This window comes from Camelina sativa, chromosome 15 (genome assembly GCF_000633955.1).
Source record: "Camelina sativa cultivar DH55 chromosome 15, Cs, whole genome shotgun sequence".
In the NCBI taxonomy this organism is placed as follows: Eukaryota; Viridiplantae; Streptophyta; class Magnoliopsida; order Brassicales; family Brassicaceae; genus Camelina; species Camelina sativa.
In genome coordinates this window covers 6,568,562-6,587,962 of record NC_025699.1, presented here as the reverse complement: position 1 = coordinate 6,587,962, position 19,401 = coordinate 6,568,562, and the positions used below count along the sequence as shown (strand labels likewise).

At 36.0% G+C, this 19,401-nt stretch overlaps 3 protein-coding genes across 3 annotated transcripts; 1 reads left to right on the top strand and 2 right to left on the bottom strand.

Annotated features, from left to right (window-relative positions):
- On the bottom strand, window positions 2,245–4,569 carry LOC104745703 (proteasome subunit alpha type-5-B). The gene is made up of 10 exons (XM_010467019.2): window positions 4,499–4,569; window positions 4,343–4,394; window positions 4,131–4,212; window positions 3,887–3,967; window positions 3,508–3,621; window positions 3,316–3,417; window positions 2,988–3,046; window positions 2,790–2,892; window positions 2,632–2,697; window positions 2,245–2,541 (listed from the first exon to the last, which is right to left on the bottom strand). Exons 2-10 carry the CDS (start codon window positions 4,354–4,356, stop codon window positions 2,449–2,451), a joined length of 714 nt encoding a protein of 237 aa, XP_010465321.1. The 5' UTR covers window positions 4,357–4,394; window positions 4,499–4,569; the 3' UTR covers window positions 2,245–2,448.
- LOC104745702 lies at window positions 6,155–7,160 on the top strand. The gene is made up of 3 exons (XM_010467018.1): window positions 6,155–6,512; window positions 6,637–6,761; window positions 6,845–7,160. The coding sequence occupies exons 1-3, from the start codon at window positions 6,342–6,344 to the stop codon at window positions 6,978–6,980; spliced, it is 432 nt and encodes a 143-aa protein (XP_010465320.1). The 5' UTR covers window positions 6,155–6,341; the 3' UTR covers window positions 6,981–7,160.
- LOC104745701 (1-phosphatidylinositol-3-phosphate 5-kinase FAB1B-like) lies at window positions 7,253–14,878 on the bottom strand. Its single transcript, XM_010467017.1, has 12 exons — window positions 14,724–14,878; window positions 13,475–14,366; window positions 12,493–13,209; window positions 12,194–12,347; window positions 11,739–12,083; window positions 10,776–11,633; window positions 10,344–10,675; window positions 10,116–10,239; window positions 9,902–10,030; window positions 8,275–9,759; window positions 7,932–8,198; window positions 7,253–7,844 (listed from the first exon to the last, which is right to left on the bottom strand). Exons 2-12 carry the CDS (start codon window positions 14,080–14,082, stop codon window positions 7,518–7,520), a joined length of 5,346 nt encoding a protein of 1,781 aa, XP_010465319.1. The 5' UTR covers window positions 14,083–14,366; window positions 14,724–14,878; the 3' UTR covers window positions 7,253–7,517.

Sequence of the window (19,401 nt, the reverse complement as noted above, 5' to 3'; positions counted from 1 at the left end):
CGAATCAATAGAAAAAGTGAATACAAAAGTCCAGTTCGTTGTTTTTCATAGTTCTAAGTCGATTTGTACCGAAAGTCTGCCCAGATCTCATTTTACAAACTTATTCTTCTAATTGTTGTTTCTAGCCCCAACAGTTACGAACGTGGTAAAATGTTTATAATTAACTGAAAAAATGAAGGCATGGTCAATATTAGACTTTTACAAAAAATTTTGACAAAAATAAGCAAATAATAAGAGAAAAATAGGCAAAACATAAGTAACACATAAGCAAAACATTAGAATATATGGATATATATATACAGTTAGTTAGTAATAGAAATTATTGGTTTAAATTATGATCTGAAGTTCTTAACATTTAAGTCAAGACTACTTATTATGACAAATCCACTAGAATTTGCACCATTCCATTATTTGATATGATTTACTATCAAATTAGTGGAAAACAAAAAAGAAGTCATTTTCGCCCAGTTATTTATTAACCTTTGATCCGTACCTTTCCACTTTGTTAACCTATATATATGGTTAATTATTAATATCGAGTATGATATAATATGTATGGTTGAATTTATATGCGGTTGCGGTATTCCAAAACTGTAGCATTAGGCCACGACTTCCACGCTGTTGATAAAAAAAAAAAAAGTAACTTTGGTTTCTCCATCATACACAGATAGAATCTTGCCGTTTGATGAGGATGATTTTAAGGTAAATCTTGGACGTCCATGGACTAGGGACAGACAAGTCATGGAAAAGAAGTGGACTCAAATTGCATGACTAACCCTAGAGATTAGCTTGCGTGTAATAACTCAACGGATCCTTTTCCTCCGACAGTGGTTTTCGGCGTGACTAATAGAGTAATGTGGGTTGGGTAATTAACACCGGTGATGATGGACGAGGAGGCCAAAAAGTATACTGTCGATGAATTTGTGAACCAACAAGGAAGGTTAAAGCAAACTTGTGTTCCTTAATTACAAGTTACAACGGTTCTATGTATTCTAGTTTCTGTTAAATCTATACTGGTAACTCAAGGTGAGTTACTATCTACAAATACAATATGTGAAGGACAATTCTGAAAAATAATGTAAAGTTTATGGTGTTAAGTTTGTGTGTTTCGATATGTGAAAGCGATATAGTGGTAAGATTTCTATAGATATAAAGTTGACAATAAGTAAACAACAAAACAAACAAGCAAAAGTTACCTAATGTAAAGTTGCAAAGTCATAAGCAAAAGGTACTCTGATCATTGTTACTCGACGCTCTTGTCCGTAAATTTTACTGAGCTAGCCTAGAGTTCTCTTTAGGGCTTCTTTGGTCTCACAGCTGTGGAAGAACCATGTGAAGATTTTCGGGGTTTTGAGTGAGCTGGTTTCATCTGATGAATCTGTTTTGTCTAGTTTGAAAGTATTTGATGAGATGATCGCTGATTCGTTGGAGTATCTGAGGGAAACGATCGAACGTTTTGATGAGTATGGGAAGGTTATGACTGATGCGCGCGGAAATCGATGAAATTAGAGGGAAGTTGAGTTATGTGATACTTGTCTCATTGATCACGAGACTTGTTTGGAAGGTTTTGATGAGATTATGGAGTTTGATTTCTCGAGTTACATGAGAAATATTAAGATAATTGTGACTATGAAGAAAGGGAGAGAGCTGGGAGCAATAGCTTAGCCATTGTGACTAAAATCTTAGGTGTATTAACCAAACAAGACGATAACAAGAGTGTACTTTGTTTTTTAGAGACAGAATCGGGTTTTCCGGATTGGTTTGGTAATGAGGACCGCAAATCACTTATGACTTTGCAACTTGACTCCTAGTCTCCTAATGTAAAGGTAGCCAAAGATGGAACTGGAAAAATCAGTTCAAGATTCGTTATACACGTAAAGGAAGGTCATTACGTTGAAAATGTTAACGTGACAAAAAATATTGTAATGTACCGTATGTACGGCGACGAGATCACGAAGATGGTCGTCTCCGGTAGCCTTAACAGGATCGAGAAACCTAACATCATTACCTTTCAACCGCCACTTTCGGTAAGTAGAGTTATTTCCGGTTTCACCGTTTGATTTGGTTCTAATAGGGACTGGTCATGATTTAGCTTTGCAGCTGTTAGTGGAAAAGGGTTCGTTGGGATATTGAATATTGATGCTTTGATTAACAAACATGGATGGTTAAAGCAAATATGTGTACTCTACCAGAGTTTCTCTTGATAGTTCTTTGTAGTCCCCGGTTTAAGGGTTGTATAGATGATTAAGACAAACAAAAATGTAGATTGAAAGCTCAATGAAACTCAACTCGATATAATTCATCATCTGACTAATACAAAAGTGAGAAGTTTCGTGCGATCGGTGAAAGAAAAGTCTTTTTAGTTTAGAGACCCGGAAGCAGACAAGCCTGAGAAATTACCCAACCGACCAGGTAAGATAAAACGGAAGCAAATGCCGGTTTATTTCTTCATAGACGACTAATGACGGCTTCAACCTCCTGAGGAGTGTAGAGGTGATAAGTTGGTGCAACTTTGGCAATGTCGACATTGTTTGGTGTCACCTAAACCAGAAATATAGAGTGTCAAAAAGGGCTAAACCAGAGTTGAAAGCAACAGGCTTTAAGTAAACAAGCTTGACATCAGTTCAGTACCTTTTCTTCCATTACTTGCTTTAGGATAGATACAGCTACTGTTTCAGCTTCTTGCAGAGTTAAATCCTGTAAAAGTCGTAAAATTGAAGTTCAACGAAATAAACCCAAAGGGATTATGTAATGTACTTGGAACAGTCAAACAAGCAAGTTATTTATACCTTGTTGAATTGCTCTTGGAGAGAACTATCAGCTCCTTCTGAGCCTGACCCAATTGCCTTTGCATTGCATTGCCAGAATGTTCCCGATGGATCTGTGTAGTACCTGTACAAGATTAAGTTGTTTAGCATTGTTGTCTACCAATTTGAGATCATATAAACCGTTGGAAGATGAAATAAGCTAATCGAATAACAACTTACAGGCTCGGTCCATTTTCATCATGCCCAGCAATGAGAAGAGATACACCAAATGGACGAGACTGCAAAAAGTTCGTGAGACCAAGCTTAAGTACATTCACATAAAAAGGAGAGTGTAAAGAACCAAAAAAAAAATAATTGCTAAAACATTATGGAAGAGTTAGGGATTGTTATAGTGGTGCTTTAAAGAGCTGAATCTATCAATGCACAACTAAAGCTTAATCCCCAATTCAAGGGCTATCTCTGGTAGTTGATCATAATTTCCAAGCAAAAAGAAGTGAAATCCACTAAACATTTCCTAAGCTAGTAAGAGTAGTGGAGCAACTAATACCATTGACTCTTCCTCTCCTTCACCAAACCGTAAAGCCAGATCACACAAAGCTTGAGTTGTAGATTCTACAGTCATTGGCTCACCATACGAGAACCTGTGGTTCTGCACAACATAAAAATAAAGCAGTTGGTAACAGAAAGAACTTTCGATGTAAAGAAACAAAACAATGAGAAACCGAAATTGGGATCTCACTTGAGTTTCTACTCGTGCATGCTCAACAAGTGTTCGCGCATCAGCAATCAGACCACTCATAGCACATCCTATATGGTCATCAATTTCCATAATCTTCTCAACACTGCTCGGCTCCTACTTAAAAGAAAAAAAAGAGACTGAGAAAGCAGTCACTATTATAGGTAGACTCTATCAGATTCTATCAAACAGTGCCAAATAAATTTGAAGCAAAATATGAATGTACCAAATCATGAAGGCACAGAAATAGCAAAGAAAATAGCACTTCTTAGATGCTAACAAATCAACCAGTTGGTGTTGCTAAACATAACAAATGTAAATAAAAAAACAGGGAAAGTCACATGAGTCTCAGAGGTAAAATAGCTAGAGTAAAAGTATATACCAGCAAGGTCGAGGTGATACGCTTCTCGACAGCAAGAACAACTCCCTCTTTTGTCTTTACACCAATGGCAGTAGAACCAAGCTGCAACCCAAAACCATTACAAACAAAAACCTCGAGGTTTAGTGGATACACAATCTAACACAGTTATCCCCAACATAGCACACCACTAACTCAATTCCAAGAAAAATTCCACCTTTGCTATAGATGATTCTAAGGAAGCTAGAGTAACCGAGAAAGAAAATACCTTGATAGCTTCAATGGCATACTCCACCTGAAACAGACGGCCCTCAGGTGAAAAGGTATTGACTCCTCTGTCATACTCAGTCCTTTAGATAACCAAAACAAATACACAAACTTGATATCAATACAAAAACACCATAATCGCTGGGTTTAAAAGTGAACCCAGAAACGGTAACACACGATTACGTCGAAATCGAAGGAAGAAACATTTTTTACCTAGTGAGAAACATCTTCTTCTCGATTTCGATCTGAAATTAAACCTCAATGTCTGCAAAAAGAAAAACTATAAGCCCTAAATATTTCACAGATCGAAGAGGAATACAGAAACGATTACAGAAACTAAGAAATTGTATAGACACGAGAAAGCTTTACCAGCTGAATTGATCTACGAATCGAAGAAACAACTCTTTCTTCTCAGTTTGCTCCTCTCTAAGCTTCTGAAGAAGTAACAAACAAGTTAGAATTAGATGAACACTTGGGCCTTTAATGGGCTTTAAAATCCTTTCAAATAGGCCTTCAATTAGGCTAATAATATTTAACTTGTTAAGCTAATCACTTAGCCTAAACCCATGTACCTATTTTTTTTCACTTGTAGTCGTAGTCTCGTAGACGCATGTTTATGGTAATTAAAAAATAAGAGACTACAATATGAAGATAATATTGATAATTACGGTATCGAATTTTTATAATCCTAGTTGGTTATATAGAATTAAAGTTATTATAAAATTCGAGTGATCGTACGATAAATGATAAGTTAGGCCACCACTCCGGGATGATTTAAGTGGACGACGATTCTAGAAAATTGATTTATAAAACTTTAGTGACGTATTTAACATCCTAACCTCCTGAAACATATACCACAAATATATAGTATTAGTATCTAATAATTTATAGACTACTACTGATCGAGTAATCAATTAGCATTATCTATCAACACTATATTTTTGGTTTTGGCTTAAGCGACAAACAAAAAATTAAATTGATTTGTGGAAGTGTAAAGCAATTTTGGAAGTTTTCTCCAACGTTACGTGACCTACCCTCCTTATCTATGATTCCACCATTTGAGTTTATTTATTATATAGTTCATATTTGTTTTGGTTAAAAATGTCCATGATGAACTATTAAGGATTCCAAAGTTGTTGATGACTCAGAAACTTGTCAAAATTTGTAGTTTCTTTTTTAAGAAAAAAATAAAGATTCGCATAAGCTTATTTAAATTGATGGAGGAATATTCGTTATGTATAGTTTGGTTATATAATATTATAACTAAACCAGCGAGATAATATTACTATATGGCAAGTAATAACAACTTATTGAGCTTAGGAAGAGACAAGAGTTTTCCAAAGAGTACGACGACGACGATGTCTCCATGTTTAGCCAACACTTAATCTCTTTGTCTAATTTTAAACACTAGTTTAACCAGTCATGAGTCACCAATTATTTGACATTTGCAATAATTCTTTATTATCATGACTTTTATAGATATACTGACACGTGCTCCGATTGATTATAGTATAAATTAATCCGCGTCACACTGGACGACGGCACCATTATTAAGTAACTTCTCATAATCCAATTGGTCCAAATAGCCATCGTGTACATTGTTTTTGGAATTGACTTGATGTAATGACATATTAGTAGTGCCGATATGGAAAGATGATCTTTCAACTGATTTACACTGATTTCAAATCAGTGATGTTTTACACTGATTTCAAATGGCTATCAATTTCTCTTGAATATAAGTATTACGAATTTAATAGTTATAAAAGTAAATTGTATTCAGATTATCGGAGTAAGAGAGCCAAATAATAAATCTATATAAATAAATAAAAAACTTAGCTAAAAACAGACCTAAATGACTAGACATACACATGAATATGTGTAGATAAATTCAACGGGTTCACAGTGGTTCATTAACGTAAGAAGAAGAAAAACGAAACCATTAGAGAACCCCACGAAAAAGACAACTAAACCAGTTAACAAAGGAGAACGAACACTCTTATCGGCTATTATTTTATCTGCATCTTGCCTTCTTAAAAATTCTTATATTATAACTAAACAACTCAGATTCAACCAATAATCTGAATCCTATATAATTATTGTTGTTTAGGTATATGTCTTTTTTTCAAAGTTCTTGAGACCTATAAACCAAACACTTTGTCCAAAAAAAGAAGAGATCAAAGTTTCTTCTGGAAAAAAGAGAATCGCAAAGGCTATGATGGCCTATTCAACTAACCTTAGTCTTCCTCTTAAAACACCATGTTTTGTTCCAAAAACATTAAGATCAAAGACTTTGATGATGCTTCAACAGAGTCAAGTTCAAGTTAAAGTCAAACAAGTCACAGTTTCACAGCCTCAGCCGATCAGATACTCCACCAAGAACACCGTAAGATCCTCTTCTTTCTTTCTTTAAATCTTGATTTCTTGAAAATTTAGACACAACCCATTTGGCAAAAATATGGTTTTTGAAATTTCGGGTTTTTGTTTTTTCTTTCTCTTTCTTGAAACAGGTCTTTGAAGATCCGACGCAGGGGATCATTTGTTACACAGATGATAATGGAGAGGTCATATGTGAAGGATACGATGAAGGTCCTCGTTGTCCCACACAGTGTCCGATGGTAGCTTCTTACTCAAGGTACGATAAAGTTCCTAATCCTATATTATATCAGGTGGATCTTCTTTCGATGTTATTAATCATTGGATTTGGTAAAACAACAGAGAGGTGGAGATTCTTGATCTTTTGCAAAGAAGTTATCAGGAACTGAGCGGTGCAGAGAAAGATGGCCAAGAACAGATGATTGCTTCAAAACCAGAATTAAAGATGATCAACTGGAGCAACTTTGACTTTCTCTAACTCTCTTTTTTTGTTTTCTTTCTAAAACTCAGAACTTGTTCTCTCTTCAAAATAGCCTCTTCAATAAGAATGTACAGACAAAAAAAAGGCTGTGAAAGAAGCAGCGATTTGCTTCTTTCTTGTTTCGATCTTTTGTAAGAACACAAGCATGAATATATGTCCAGATTCTGATTTCAATCTTTTCTCAAGTTTTATGACAAAGAAAAGGGTACGAAGATGAAGCAATATAACAAAAGAATCTTTCATAAAATCATAACACATTAAAGCAAAGCTATACACAAGAGAAATGTCTCTCTTTCTTTTTTCTTTTTTTGTACAGAGAGGATAAAAATGAAATAATCTCACATCCTTCTGAGGAATGTTTAAGACAATCTCCTAAGTCTCTACAGTAACGACCCAAAATCTAAAAAAAGACAGCAAACAAAATCGATATCTGACAGCAACCCATTCTTCCAATAAATGAATAATTATGTGTTCCCAAATGCCAAAATCTATACAAGACCCAAAACACACTTTACAATATGATGATTCCTTATATCACTCTGCTTGTGTACCGGCTTGAGAGGTTTCTTCAGGTTGATCAGATCTGGATTCATTGGCAACGACAGTAGGTGGAGACCATTGATCAGGGACCATGAGGAAGTAAGTTGTCATTGCCTTTCTGAATCTTCTCTTGTATTGCTTTGGAGAAATTACGGTTGGTGCTTCATTCTTTGGTCCTCCTAAGATTCCTGTAAATTTCACCCAAGACTCTAGATGCTTGTCCCATGTGTACTGCCTCAAGAAGTCGATAATCCCGAGAACTAGCTCGTTCTTTTCTTCATCCACGCCTACTAGTAACGAATAATCCATCACATCACCCAACTGCAAACACGTAAAATATATTTATTGACAAAACCTTATCAAAGAGTAGTGAATATTATATGGTTTGCAGAAGCGTAAAGAACTCACTGCAAGAAAAGCAGTATCGTTCCAGACTGCTCTTTCCAACAATCGTTTTGCTTTGTTACCGACGAAAATGGGACAAGTTGGCATTGCTTCAATTAAGTTTTGATCCAGTAAGACTTTGTTGCTCCCACTAGAGTCAGGATTGTAGCGAGCCCGGGAAGATCCTTTGAGGTCATAAAGCCGTTTCACAGTTCTTCCAAACAGAAGATTCTCCATAATCAGAACATCCATCTTTGTTTCTTTCCCGCTCTTAAGTTGCTTTGTTGCGACCTAATTAACACAATACATATTTTCATCAATAATGAATCAAACTGACCGGGAAATCTCCCAACTTAGCTATTCATACCTGATAGATTCCCAAGATTTTTGCCAGGCAGGTTGGGCTTTTCGTGCTGATAGACTCAGATAAGTATTTGAAGTAAGCAGGTGCAAATTTGATGAATGATTCCAATTCTGTCTTGGTGACTTGCTTGATGATAAATCGGTCATCCAGGGTTTTAGCGAAGAAAACATTACTCTTGCCACCTTGAGCTCCCCATTTTTTACACCGGCTAAGAGACCTTATAAACTCAAGTTCTGAAGGGAGACATATACCCCGCAGCGCCTCAAACCGTTTTGCATAGTAACAAGTAACTGTGTACTTCACTTTTCCAAGAGTACCATCCTCTCCATATGAGACTCGAGCATGTAAAGCTTTTGTATATAATAGTGGGTCCAAAAGCAGTGAGCTACTGCGAGACGAGGACATTGAAAGTATGCTCTCATCAACTGAACCAGTGCTTCTGCTAGGGTCAAAAATAGTGTCATCAACTGGGCGAGCGATATTCAGTTCGGAAGGATATGAAACTAGAGATTCCCCTTCAACAGAAGTTTGGCGTTGGTATTCGGGTGACATCAAGGCGTATGCAATCATACTCGTAGGTTCATCATCATAAACCGGAACCACAATATCATTCAAGCCTACGGGCAGAAGTAGCCTTGGTCCACCTTGAAGCTCTGCCTCTCTAAAAGATGATATATAGATAGGGCTATGCTCGCCAAATGTATCAAGCTTCTGAGAGCTAAGCAAGAAATTCTTGTTAATGGAACGGTAGAAATTGAGGAATGGCACACTTAACCAGCTTACAGAGTCTTCTGAATTCTCATAGTTCTTACTCAGCATTGCAGGGGAAACTGGATAAGCCACCTTGAATTCGTTTTGCTGTTCTGGGAGATCTATAGGCTTTAGCCCCTCTGAGATTGGAGGGAAAGTTGACGAATTTGACATGGAGGAAGGAGGAAGCAAGACCTTATTGTTGGTTGGAATCTCCACAGATGTTTGACGTTCCCCTATCCATGCTGCATCAAGAGTGGCTGATAGATTTTTCATAACTATCTGGCCATCAGACTGTGTTCTGCGAACATCAAGTTTATTTTCCAGAGGATAAGATGTATCTGGTAAGGTCTTGCTTGGAGAAACTTCTCCCCCATCCTCCTTTTCCTGATTCAGATCTGGAATTGTATCCGCTTCCTGCTGAACATTATTTAAGGAGCCAGTGTCACCAGTAGAATCATCATCAGGATTCAGATTAACCTCTGAGCCAGTAAGAAGGGAATTGTTCTCAGCATTCATCTCGGGGAGCGTCTGGCTCTTAGCCAATGGAGGTTTCTCAAAGTCTCTCTTTGTGTCATCACTATTCTCAAGCTTATGTAAAGTTGATGCATTAATCAAGCGGTGATCCCACATGTATGACTGAAAAAGCAGTTGTCTGCGAATCCGGTATAGCTCAAGAATGTCCACGAGGGGTTGGCCTTCCTTCCCCTCCCTGTGCAACATCTTTCGCATATTCTCCTGAAAGAAATGTAAGAATAGTTACAAAACGGACCTTGTCTTGTTTTGGCTATTTTCACTCATTTGCTAAAAGACATAAAACCAATTTGTTTTGCATCTCTGAGTTTTAGATACTCTTTAATATAAAAACATAATTTATCACCTCAAATTCTGCTTTCTCTCTTTGCAACACTTCTTCGAGTTCACCAATTCGACGTCTGAAACCTTTCTCTGCAATTTGACTAATAGCGTTTAAAACTTCAGAAAACAGAAGCTCTGCTCTCTCTATCACCTGTTTAATAAAAACGACAGAGAACTCAGTCAAGTCAAAGTATTTGATTTCAAATCTGCATCTAAGAAGATCACAGGTACATTACCTCGTCTGTCTCTCTCTGTATCCAGTCCTGATTCTCATAATTGAAACTAAGAATTGATGGTGGAAGGTAGACCGAATGAACATCTATAGTAGCGTAACGGAAGCAAGCAACCATGTTCCCAAAACTGCACGGGCACAACTTGTTAGGAAAAAAACACAGACTTTTAAATAAGACAATTTTTAAACAATGAAATCATTTGGCCTGAGGAGGACGCAAGAAAATAAGTACCCATAGAAGCGAAGACAATCTCTATGCAGAGAATGGCCACAACAAGCTACTCTACTAGCAGCTGCGTGATTTGAGAAACTGAGCTCCAGAAACTTCCCAAACGATAATCCCCATGCAGCATCAGACATAACCACTCGTAGAGTAGCTGGAGGGAAGCCGTTAGGTCGCGGACATCTCAGGCATCTATGCCACATCCAGATTTTCCCCTCCTTTTCACCAGGTAAGAGATAATCTTGGAGCTTCTTGACAGATATTGTAAGGCTACCTTGTCGATGAGTGTAACAGTGAACGTGAGCTTCTGATGGCATCTCACATGACCGGCATCTGTAACTCTGAAAATGTTTTGAGCATGCATTTAGGTAACCAAATTATTATGCAAGCTGTAACTGAAATGTTAAACCTTAAAACAAAAAAAAAACAAAAAAAACTCACCTGATCAAACAAATGATCTCTCAAGAACCGTCCCAAGGGTTTATCAAAACTACCATAGTATTTTATTCGAAAGAGGTGAGACCTCTCACATACAGTTCCTTTCCACACTGATCGGGACGATAGAGAAACCAAAATGCTTTGGTGGTCAGAGGGTGACGGGGGAAATTCTTCTTTTTGAGATTGTGTTTCCTTTGGTTTTTCAGTGGTTTGTTGTTGGACCGCTGTAAGCTCTGAACTATTGTCTTGGTTTTCGACCATAATGCTCGTACCAGTTTGAGAACTCTGTCGCACAAAGCCTTGTTCAGATGAATGTAAGGAATTGTCCCCTGTGTCATCTGCCACAACTGTTGGGTTGCCTTTGTCAGCTGGTGTGGCCACCGGTAAAGATCTTCCAGACAAATCTGAGTTTATGCTCTCTGTCACACGTTCAGGCAAATTCAATGAAACATTATGGCGTGAAAAGACGAAACTCGGGTTTGTTTCTCTAGTCTGCCAGCCTGAACCATTGGGTATCATAGGATCTATATCCTTCTGGATGGATAGATTGGTGGTGGTCGAAAGCAACTCTGATACTGGGACACTGTTTTCTCGTTGTGGTTCAGCACAAGATAGCGTTGTCGGAGATTTTTCATATGTTGAGACCGTGAAACCTGGCACAGTAGATATTGAACGTTCAATGCTCATAGATTTATCTGGAAGTGCAACCGTAATCGGGGAATTCAACGGAAGTTCTGGTGAGGCTCCCTCATCAGCAAGAAATGATGTCTCGAGTGCCAAATGATAAGCTGCAAAGACTCCATACTGGACCACGTGCTTTACTTTTTTCAACTCATCTTCACTTGCACCCCTAAGCAATATCTGAAGAACAAAGGACAAAAAAAGTAAGAAGTAATATCATGAGGTAATCAGATAAAAAAAAATATATGTTCTGTGTATTTAATTCTAATAGTTGGGAGTGCTTACTGTAAAACCTAATGGCTTTGGGCAATTCTCAAAATACATCAATGTCTTCACCACTTTCTTTCCAACTTGACCAGTTGAACCATGTTCTTCAAGAAACCTATCAACCCGAAAATTCTCACAGTTACCCAGCTTTTGAGAGGAGAGGTGGTCTACTGAAGGTATTATTTGAGCACCAGTGCAGCGAGCAATGCGTTCTAAAAGTGGCCTCTTGATATTTAGAACAAGAGATATGTCTTTAGCTAGAAGATACTCTTGCGCAAATCTAGAGACTGATTTTTCGACTAGTAAAATATTTGGACGTTCCGCGTGAATCTTTGCAACAGCCATCTTTAGATGATCCTTTTCCTGAAAACCAAAATATGTGTCAGTAAAAGGGTCTAGGCATAGATAAGAGAATCCATATCCAACCACCAACGAGAAGACAAGTAAATATGTAAGTGGCAGGCAATTTTCACCTGTTGCAACAAAGTATCAAAACTTGATAACTGGTTTGAGACCCTTTGATACTCAAGTCCACCGCCTAGAATCAATATTCGAGCTTTCTCAATCATTGCACTCATTCTCCTATGGGCCACATTTTTCTTGCAAACAACTCCTTTGACCACCTTGCTGTAAAGTAATACACGAGATGGATTACCAAAGAATGAAACTTCAGAAATATCCAGATGACATGATGAAAATACACAGTGCGTGAAATGAATCACTACGGACTCGACAGCAGTATTTTGGGATTAAATGTTTTTGCTTCTATTACCTATCATGTGGGAATCCAGAAGCTAAGCACTTTACTTTGACATAGCCACCAGGATCCATTCCTCCACTTTTGCTCATATCAGGCTTTAATAAGTTAGCAGCCTCCCAAGAGAGAGAGGTGATAATCTCCAACCAGCTCTCTTTGCCCTCTTCGTCGCTCACGGGGATGTTCTCAACTTGCAACAGTTGTGCAAGCAAAGCCCTAAAGTGCCCATCAACCACATTCTTCATAGCCTTCTTGTGCTCTTCAGTTGTGTGATCCTCGCCACGGTAATCTCCACTTCCAAAGCTAGTGGAAGGTCGTAAGTATCCCCACTCACCTGAGGCATCTCCCTCATTATCTTCCTCATCAAACAAAGCACTTTCTCTCTCATCTTCTTCATTTTCTGGATCAGGTGGAACCCACAAAAGTCCATTGTTCTCGAAATCCACCGGTTCTGCCACTTGATCATCTGAAATATCTGCTGGAGAAGGAGCTTCACATTCTTCACGACCATCATGCTCATCTTTCTTGTGTAGCTGTTCTGCTCCTTCCCGAATCAGTGATTCAAGACACTGATCAATGAGTGGAGAGCTGCTTAAACTTTTCTGGTCAGCGGAGAGATGCTTACAGGGGCCATCATCAATGCTCATCTCATCATATTCCAAAGGACCATAATATTCATTAGCTCGAGGAGAATGACACGTCTCAATATACTCGTCGTACTCATCATCACTCCTGATGCAGACAAGGAACCAATAAATAAGTTACCCAAACACGACTGTGAATCTAAAGCACCCTGATTTCCTAGATTTGACACAGGAAATAAGTAGTGGTTACATACTTCACAAGCCGAAGAAATATTTTGATCGACCTCTACCCTGGAATTGCATAAAAAGCGTGGTCAAAGGCCACAGGACCTACCCTAGAGCTCGTTCGAAGAGTTAAATAAGCTTCACTCTTACTTATGAGAGACCAAAGAGAAGTGAGAGAAAAGGAGTACCTATTTAGAGCAAAGCGAGATGGATCTTCCACATCAGTGGCAATGCAGCTGCTCCTCCTTGAAGTTTCTTTGCCTTGCCTCGTTGTGCTTGTCTCCATAGAAGATACCCCGTGCAAGTTGACATCAGAACTATGTTGAGCCCTTTGATAAGGACCAACTAGTCCTGGCATGGAGCCAAGAGCAAAGCTACTACTATTGGCAGTTGTACTAGTCTTTGAGCTAAGAAGACTCGTCTCTGAAGGTGAAGTGCTAAGTTCAGTAATATGTGAAACATGCGGTCCACCATCACCGTGCTCCCATTGCCTGAAACAATAATTGCAAACACGGATCCTCTCCCACTCTTCACGGGGAGTTCTCAAGTCGGTGGTGGGAACAAAAGGTATAGAGTTAGAAGTACACTTGCCACAGAAAACTCTGCCACAGAGACGACAATGGTGCCTACGATTGATGAGGGTAAACTGAGAATCACACTCGTAACATACACGACAGCTCTGATCAGGCATCCAAAAATCCCTGGACACGGTAGCTGGCTCGGATCGCCAGGGGAGCCAGGATTTGACCAGACTCACAATCTCAGAGAATGTCCTATTACTATCTCTTGTACCCATCTAAAATCTTCCAAACCTTCCCAACCATCATGCTAGGACGGTCATGGAAAGTCTAGAGAATCCAAATATAAAAAAAGCTCAACAACACCTTAATCAAATGGAAAACCCTTAAAAAATCCAACTGCTACTGTAATCTCCAGCAAATAAATATATATATATATATATATATATATATATAATCTCAATCAGATTGGCTCGTATCGATTCATCCTTCTTCGAGAAAACTCAAGCACATACCGATGGTCTATCATTAGTCAAGAGACCCTTGAGCTTAACCTCTCTCACTGAAATCAAAACAACACATATACAAAAGTTAAAATGCTAAAAATTGGTTTCAACATGAAGACATGTTTCATGACGATCTAATAATTCGCAGATTAACACCAACACCGATCATATAAAAAATCTGGGGGACGATCGAAGAAACCTTCGTTCTGTTTTTCTAAAACATTTTTTTCCAGGGATATGCAACGGCGACTTAAAATCAAGCAAAACCTAATAATTACCAGAATATGGAAAAATTCAAAAAAAAAATCTCACGATCATGATGAATCACAAAAAGAGAAGGCGAATCGTTTTTCTTAAGAAAAAAAAAATGTGTACCCTAAAAACTCATCTGAATTGAACGAATCGAATTTTACCTTTGAGCTGAGATTCCTAATTCAAGTCACACAAGAAGATCGTCGTCGTCGTCGTCAATAAAAATACCTCAGAATCGAATTTTGAGGGATTGTTTCTTTCCCCCCTTTGATTTTTTTTTTTTTTTTTGAAAATAAAAATAAAATTAAAAATTGAAAACAAAAACAAATGAGAAAATTTGGAGGTATTGTTGACTGATATGATATATTCATGATTTTCTGTGGCAGAGAAAGCGACATCGTCGCGTCAATAATCTCAGTCACACGGATCATAACCTACACCTTCACGTACCCAATCAATAACTCTGTATTTAATTTTTTTTTTTTTTTGTTAACTGCGTAATTTATGTTTGTGTTTTTATTGGCCCACGGAATGAAGAATATGGACCCAACAAATACATACATTCCATAATTAGGATTTATATACATTATTATCAATTTAATTAGACAAGACGCGTTATTACTGACAAGTGACAACTACTACAAATCAAAAACTTTTCTTATATAAAGAAAATCTAGAGGATTTTAAAAATTCCCGAAATTAGCTCTTTTTGTTAAGTTTTATTGTGAAAACATATAGATATATGTAAAACTTTATTAAACTACATTATATATATATTTGTTTTAAACATTTGTTGAAATCTAGTTAATTAGTGATGTTTTTTCCATCTAAGAAAAAGTCAATTAATCATGCAAATATCCTCGTTGAGATGTATATGTTTTTTAATTTTGTTTTTCTCTAATAATTTTTTGTATATTAAATATTTGGACCGAAAAAAAGTTGTCAAGCGCTGATATCACAATTCTGATCATGTCCCGATGAAATTTGGAAGGCGAGCCATAATTACCCCAAAACTTTAATTTGTCGTCGAACTGATTCTGAACAAGATATTGAACCTGAACTAGGAACAACAAATTCTGATTAGAACCACCTGAGTAACAAAAGTCTATGCATTGCTTGAGGTTGCACTTCCATGGTTCAGTAGTGAAGTAGTCGAAGCTCCCATTAGTATTTACTCCAAAATAGTGGAGCACATTTTTTTATGTGAGCTGGCATATGTGATTGAGCATCTGCTCATGCAAGGTTACTTCACTACTGACCAAAAATACATACATTCTATAATTAGTATTTATATAAATTATTATGAATTTAATTAGACAGACGCATTATTTCTAACAACAAACTATTACAAATCAAAAAAAAATTATATAAAGGAAATCTAGATGATTAAAAAAAATTCCCGAAATTAGCTCTTTTTGTTAAGTTTTATTGTAAAAACATATAGATATGTAAAACTTTATGAAACTCCCTTTTTATATATATTTGTTTTAAACATTTGTTGTAATCTAGTTAATTAGTGATGTTTTTTCCACCCAAGAAAAAAAAAATTCAATTAATCATGCTAATATCCTCATCGATATGTATATGTTTTTTTTAATTTTGTTTTACTCTAATGATGTTTTTATATATTAAATATTTGGACTGGAGAAAATAAATATAAGAAGACGGACACAAGGCATTTGCTTTCTTTGATTATTTCTCGTGAGTTTTTTACTTGTTTCAAGAAGCCAATCAAATACACCTATGTGTCTTTCTTTCTTCACAAGAATTTTTTTAATTAAAAAAAAAGAACGTTATCAACAAAGAATAGTACTCCTTCACTCCTAAACTAAATTATTTTCGATTATATACTTATTTTACAACTATATTACCCATTTCAAGGCCACAAACCAAAAAATATGGTGGAGATAATATAGTATGATATATTTATCGTTTAATTATCAGAAACACGCATTTAGTCAATTAACCATTTCGAAAGGCAACAAAAATAGGAACAAGATGCAATCATTGACAGCTAGAAAGGTAGACTAATTTCATCATTTGGTTTGGATACGAAGTTTCCTTATCTAATTATAGATACACAAACAAAAATTTGTTTTGTTTGTGTTCTTTCTTTGGGATAATTCAACATGAGCCTTATTACGTTCCGACATGGGTCCAATATATACTACAACGTTGATGTTTTACTTTTATTTTTTGTTTCATCTTTGTCCACATGATGAATATATTTCGGTGGATCGGATATATATTACGTTGAACATATTTTGGAATTGGTACCATAATTGCCTTATAATTTTCTTGCCATAATTTGAGTCATGGTTTTGGGCCATCTAGAGAAGCTTGAAGTTTCGTGGACTCATTGGGTCTACATGCCCAATTCGTTTTGTTTGTATCTGTTTTAACTTATAAAACAGGTTTATTTTGCGACTTGCGAGTTGCGACAACAACACAGAAAAAAAGACAAATGCATAATCCGTTTGGAGTTGGCTAAGTGGCACAAAGCAAGATATTGTGAAAAGTTAGGCACTGTTTAATTTTAATTTTTAACTTTTATCAGTTATAAAAATTTATAGTTGAAACGTTTTATTTATTCGTGTACAGTGGTTGATATTTTCATATAGCATGATTTGTTGTTTTATATATTACGTATGTAGACAAGCACTACTAATACACCCTCCCAATATAAATCTATGAGTTTATCTTTATACATCAAGCATGCTAATCTTTTTTTGGGGGTCAATCTCAAGCATGCTAATCTAACATGTCTCATTCCAATTTCTTAAAATGTCCCCAAAAAGTGTCTTTTTAAAAATTCAATAAATTTGGATCACTCGTACGCAGCAGAAGGTAGAATGGGATGTATCACTAATTGTCCCTTTGCACACCAATAGAGATATACGTGCTTGCAAAATAATATTAGGCTACCTAATACTTCAAATAAAGTACTTCATACACTAGATCATTATTCGGTTTAATTAAACTAGCGATATTTTAAAAACTCGTCTCTTGTTTGTCAGTAATCGATACATGGACCTGGTGCTTATCCTAACAGAAAAAGGGCACAAAAAGTACCCCCAAAAAGGTTAGATATATTGGACCGTTTGTGTCATCTAAATTGGATTTGTAATAGATGATGTACACTTAGGAACAAAGCCACCATTTATAAAAATATATATGTCAAAAAGTGTCATTTAAACATTGAAAGCTCTTCGACTAATGCAATCTACATGCATGGACAAAGAAAAAAAAAAAAGAGAGAACTCGATCAAACGGTCAATTAATACGGAGTGTTACCATGCCATGATGAGACGAGAACTAGAAACATGTAAAAAACAAAAAAGTTTAGTTTTGAACTTTAAATCTAAATGAATATACATACTGTACATACAAGTTTAATACAGATAATGGTAACAAATAAAACGTTACTAACTGTTAGATAATGCACAATTATTCGAATCCGGATTCATAATTTGTTATGGTATAAGAAAAGCGTTTCTCTTTATATTTTAAACATGTTTTTTTGGGTGATCTCATCAAATAATATAACTCAACTTGCTGTTTTAGTATCAATTCGGGATCCGTCAGCTACGAGAAAAGTTCAATATGACAAAAGTTTGATATTATTCAATTAAAGTGTGTAAATTAATGGGACAAATAAAAAGCCTAACTTTTACTTCATATGATTAAAGAAAGAAACTCGAATATGTAATATAGACAGAGACAAAAGGGTAATGATGTCTGACACTTATCCGCCTAATTAGACCTAAAACCTGTGACACGATCTTCGTCGACTTCAACTTCATTTACAAAACAGTGACGAGTGACGACCAAATCTCATTTTATGTAATTGATATCACATATATAATTACAATGTTATATTTATAATCATACGTACATCTCTTTATCCTAGTGTAAAATGATACATTTCGATCTTTTTAATAACTCAATCACGATTCACGACGCACGATATACATCACTATACAATACTGTGTATATCTATATTTGCGTCTAACAATTATTCAGTTGGTGTGATATATTAACTATTAAGCATTGACTCAATTGTTTATATAGTTGAAATCTATAAGTGTGTTGAACGAAATATGAGTGAATATTTTTGCCATTAAAAGTTGTTAAAGACAGTGTTTATTTCGTCCGTTTCATAACAAGTTTAGAACTAAATATGTTTCACAAAAAAATTATTGTATAGTACTTTCAAAGCAATTTTATTATTATTTAATTTATTAGTCAGAGAGACTAAATATTATATATAGTGTAATAATAATGCTATATTATAAACTCTAAATGATTTTTGCTTGGTATTTCTATATTTAGCAACGATGTGAGTGTGACATGCGCACAAGAGGAAATACAACTCAAATTTGATTGAGCAACTTCTCAAGCTACCTAGAGCCCTCTATCTTGCTTTCTAAAATAAAAATTATAATTGTCGTATATATTTTTTTGTTCTCCAAAGATTGTCTTTATAGGATTTCACATTAAACATGTGGAAGAAGACCTTGATCAGATCGATATATTAGTAGTTCACATATCAATGTACACAAATAAATCTATAAAATAACTCGACATCACATGCATATAAATTAATAATCATTAAAATTCGAAGATTCAAACATACATAACGAGTCCTTTCTCCTAAACCACGTGGACTTAAAAATGTGATAAGAACTTAATTAATTGCTTTGAAGATTAAGTTGACTTAAAATAATCAGAAACGAACAAAGTAAGTAACTTCCACATATCGGTTGTGCATATAAACCCCACTTTTAATCCATTTATGTCGACCAAATCGAATCAACAAAAAAAAAAAAAAAAAAAAAA

Excerpts from the sequence above, each read along its gene's own strand:
- LOC104745701 (XM_010467017.1), bottom strand. The coding sequence starts at position 14,082 with ATGGGTACAAGAGATAGTAATAGGACATTCTCTGAGATTGTGAGTCTG. Across the intron at positions 13,210-13,474 it reads TCTCGCTTTGCTCTAAATAG|GAGTGATGATGAGTACGACG; the intron begins GTACTCCTTTTC and ends TGTCTGCATCAG. Across the intron at positions 12,348-12,492 it reads TCTGGATTCCCACATGATAG|CAAGGTGGTCAAAGGAGTTG; the intron begins GTAATAGAAGCA and ends ATTACTTTACAG.
- LOC104745702 (XM_010467018.1), top strand. The coding sequence starts at position 6,342 with ATGATGGCCTATTCAACTAACCTTAGTCTTCCTCTTAAAACACCATGT. Across the intron at positions 6,513-6,636 it reads GATACTCCACCAAGAACACC|GTCTTTGAAGATCCGACGCA; the intron begins GTAAGATCCTCT and ends TTCTTGAAACAG. Across the intron at positions 6,762-6,844 it reads ATGGTAGCTTCTTACTCAAG|AGAGGTGGAGATTCTTGATC; the intron begins GTACGATAAAGT and ends GTAAAACAACAG.
- LOC104745703 (XM_010467019.2), bottom strand. Across the intron at positions 3,968-4,130 it reads ATGCCATTGAAGCTATCAAG|CTTGGTTCTACTGCCATTGG; the intron begins GTATTTTCTTTC and ends TTTGGGTTGCAG. Across the intron at positions 2,893-2,987 it reads GATGAAAATGGACCGAGCCT|GTACTACACAGATCCATCGG; the intron begins GTAAGTTGTTAT and ends AATCTTGTACAG.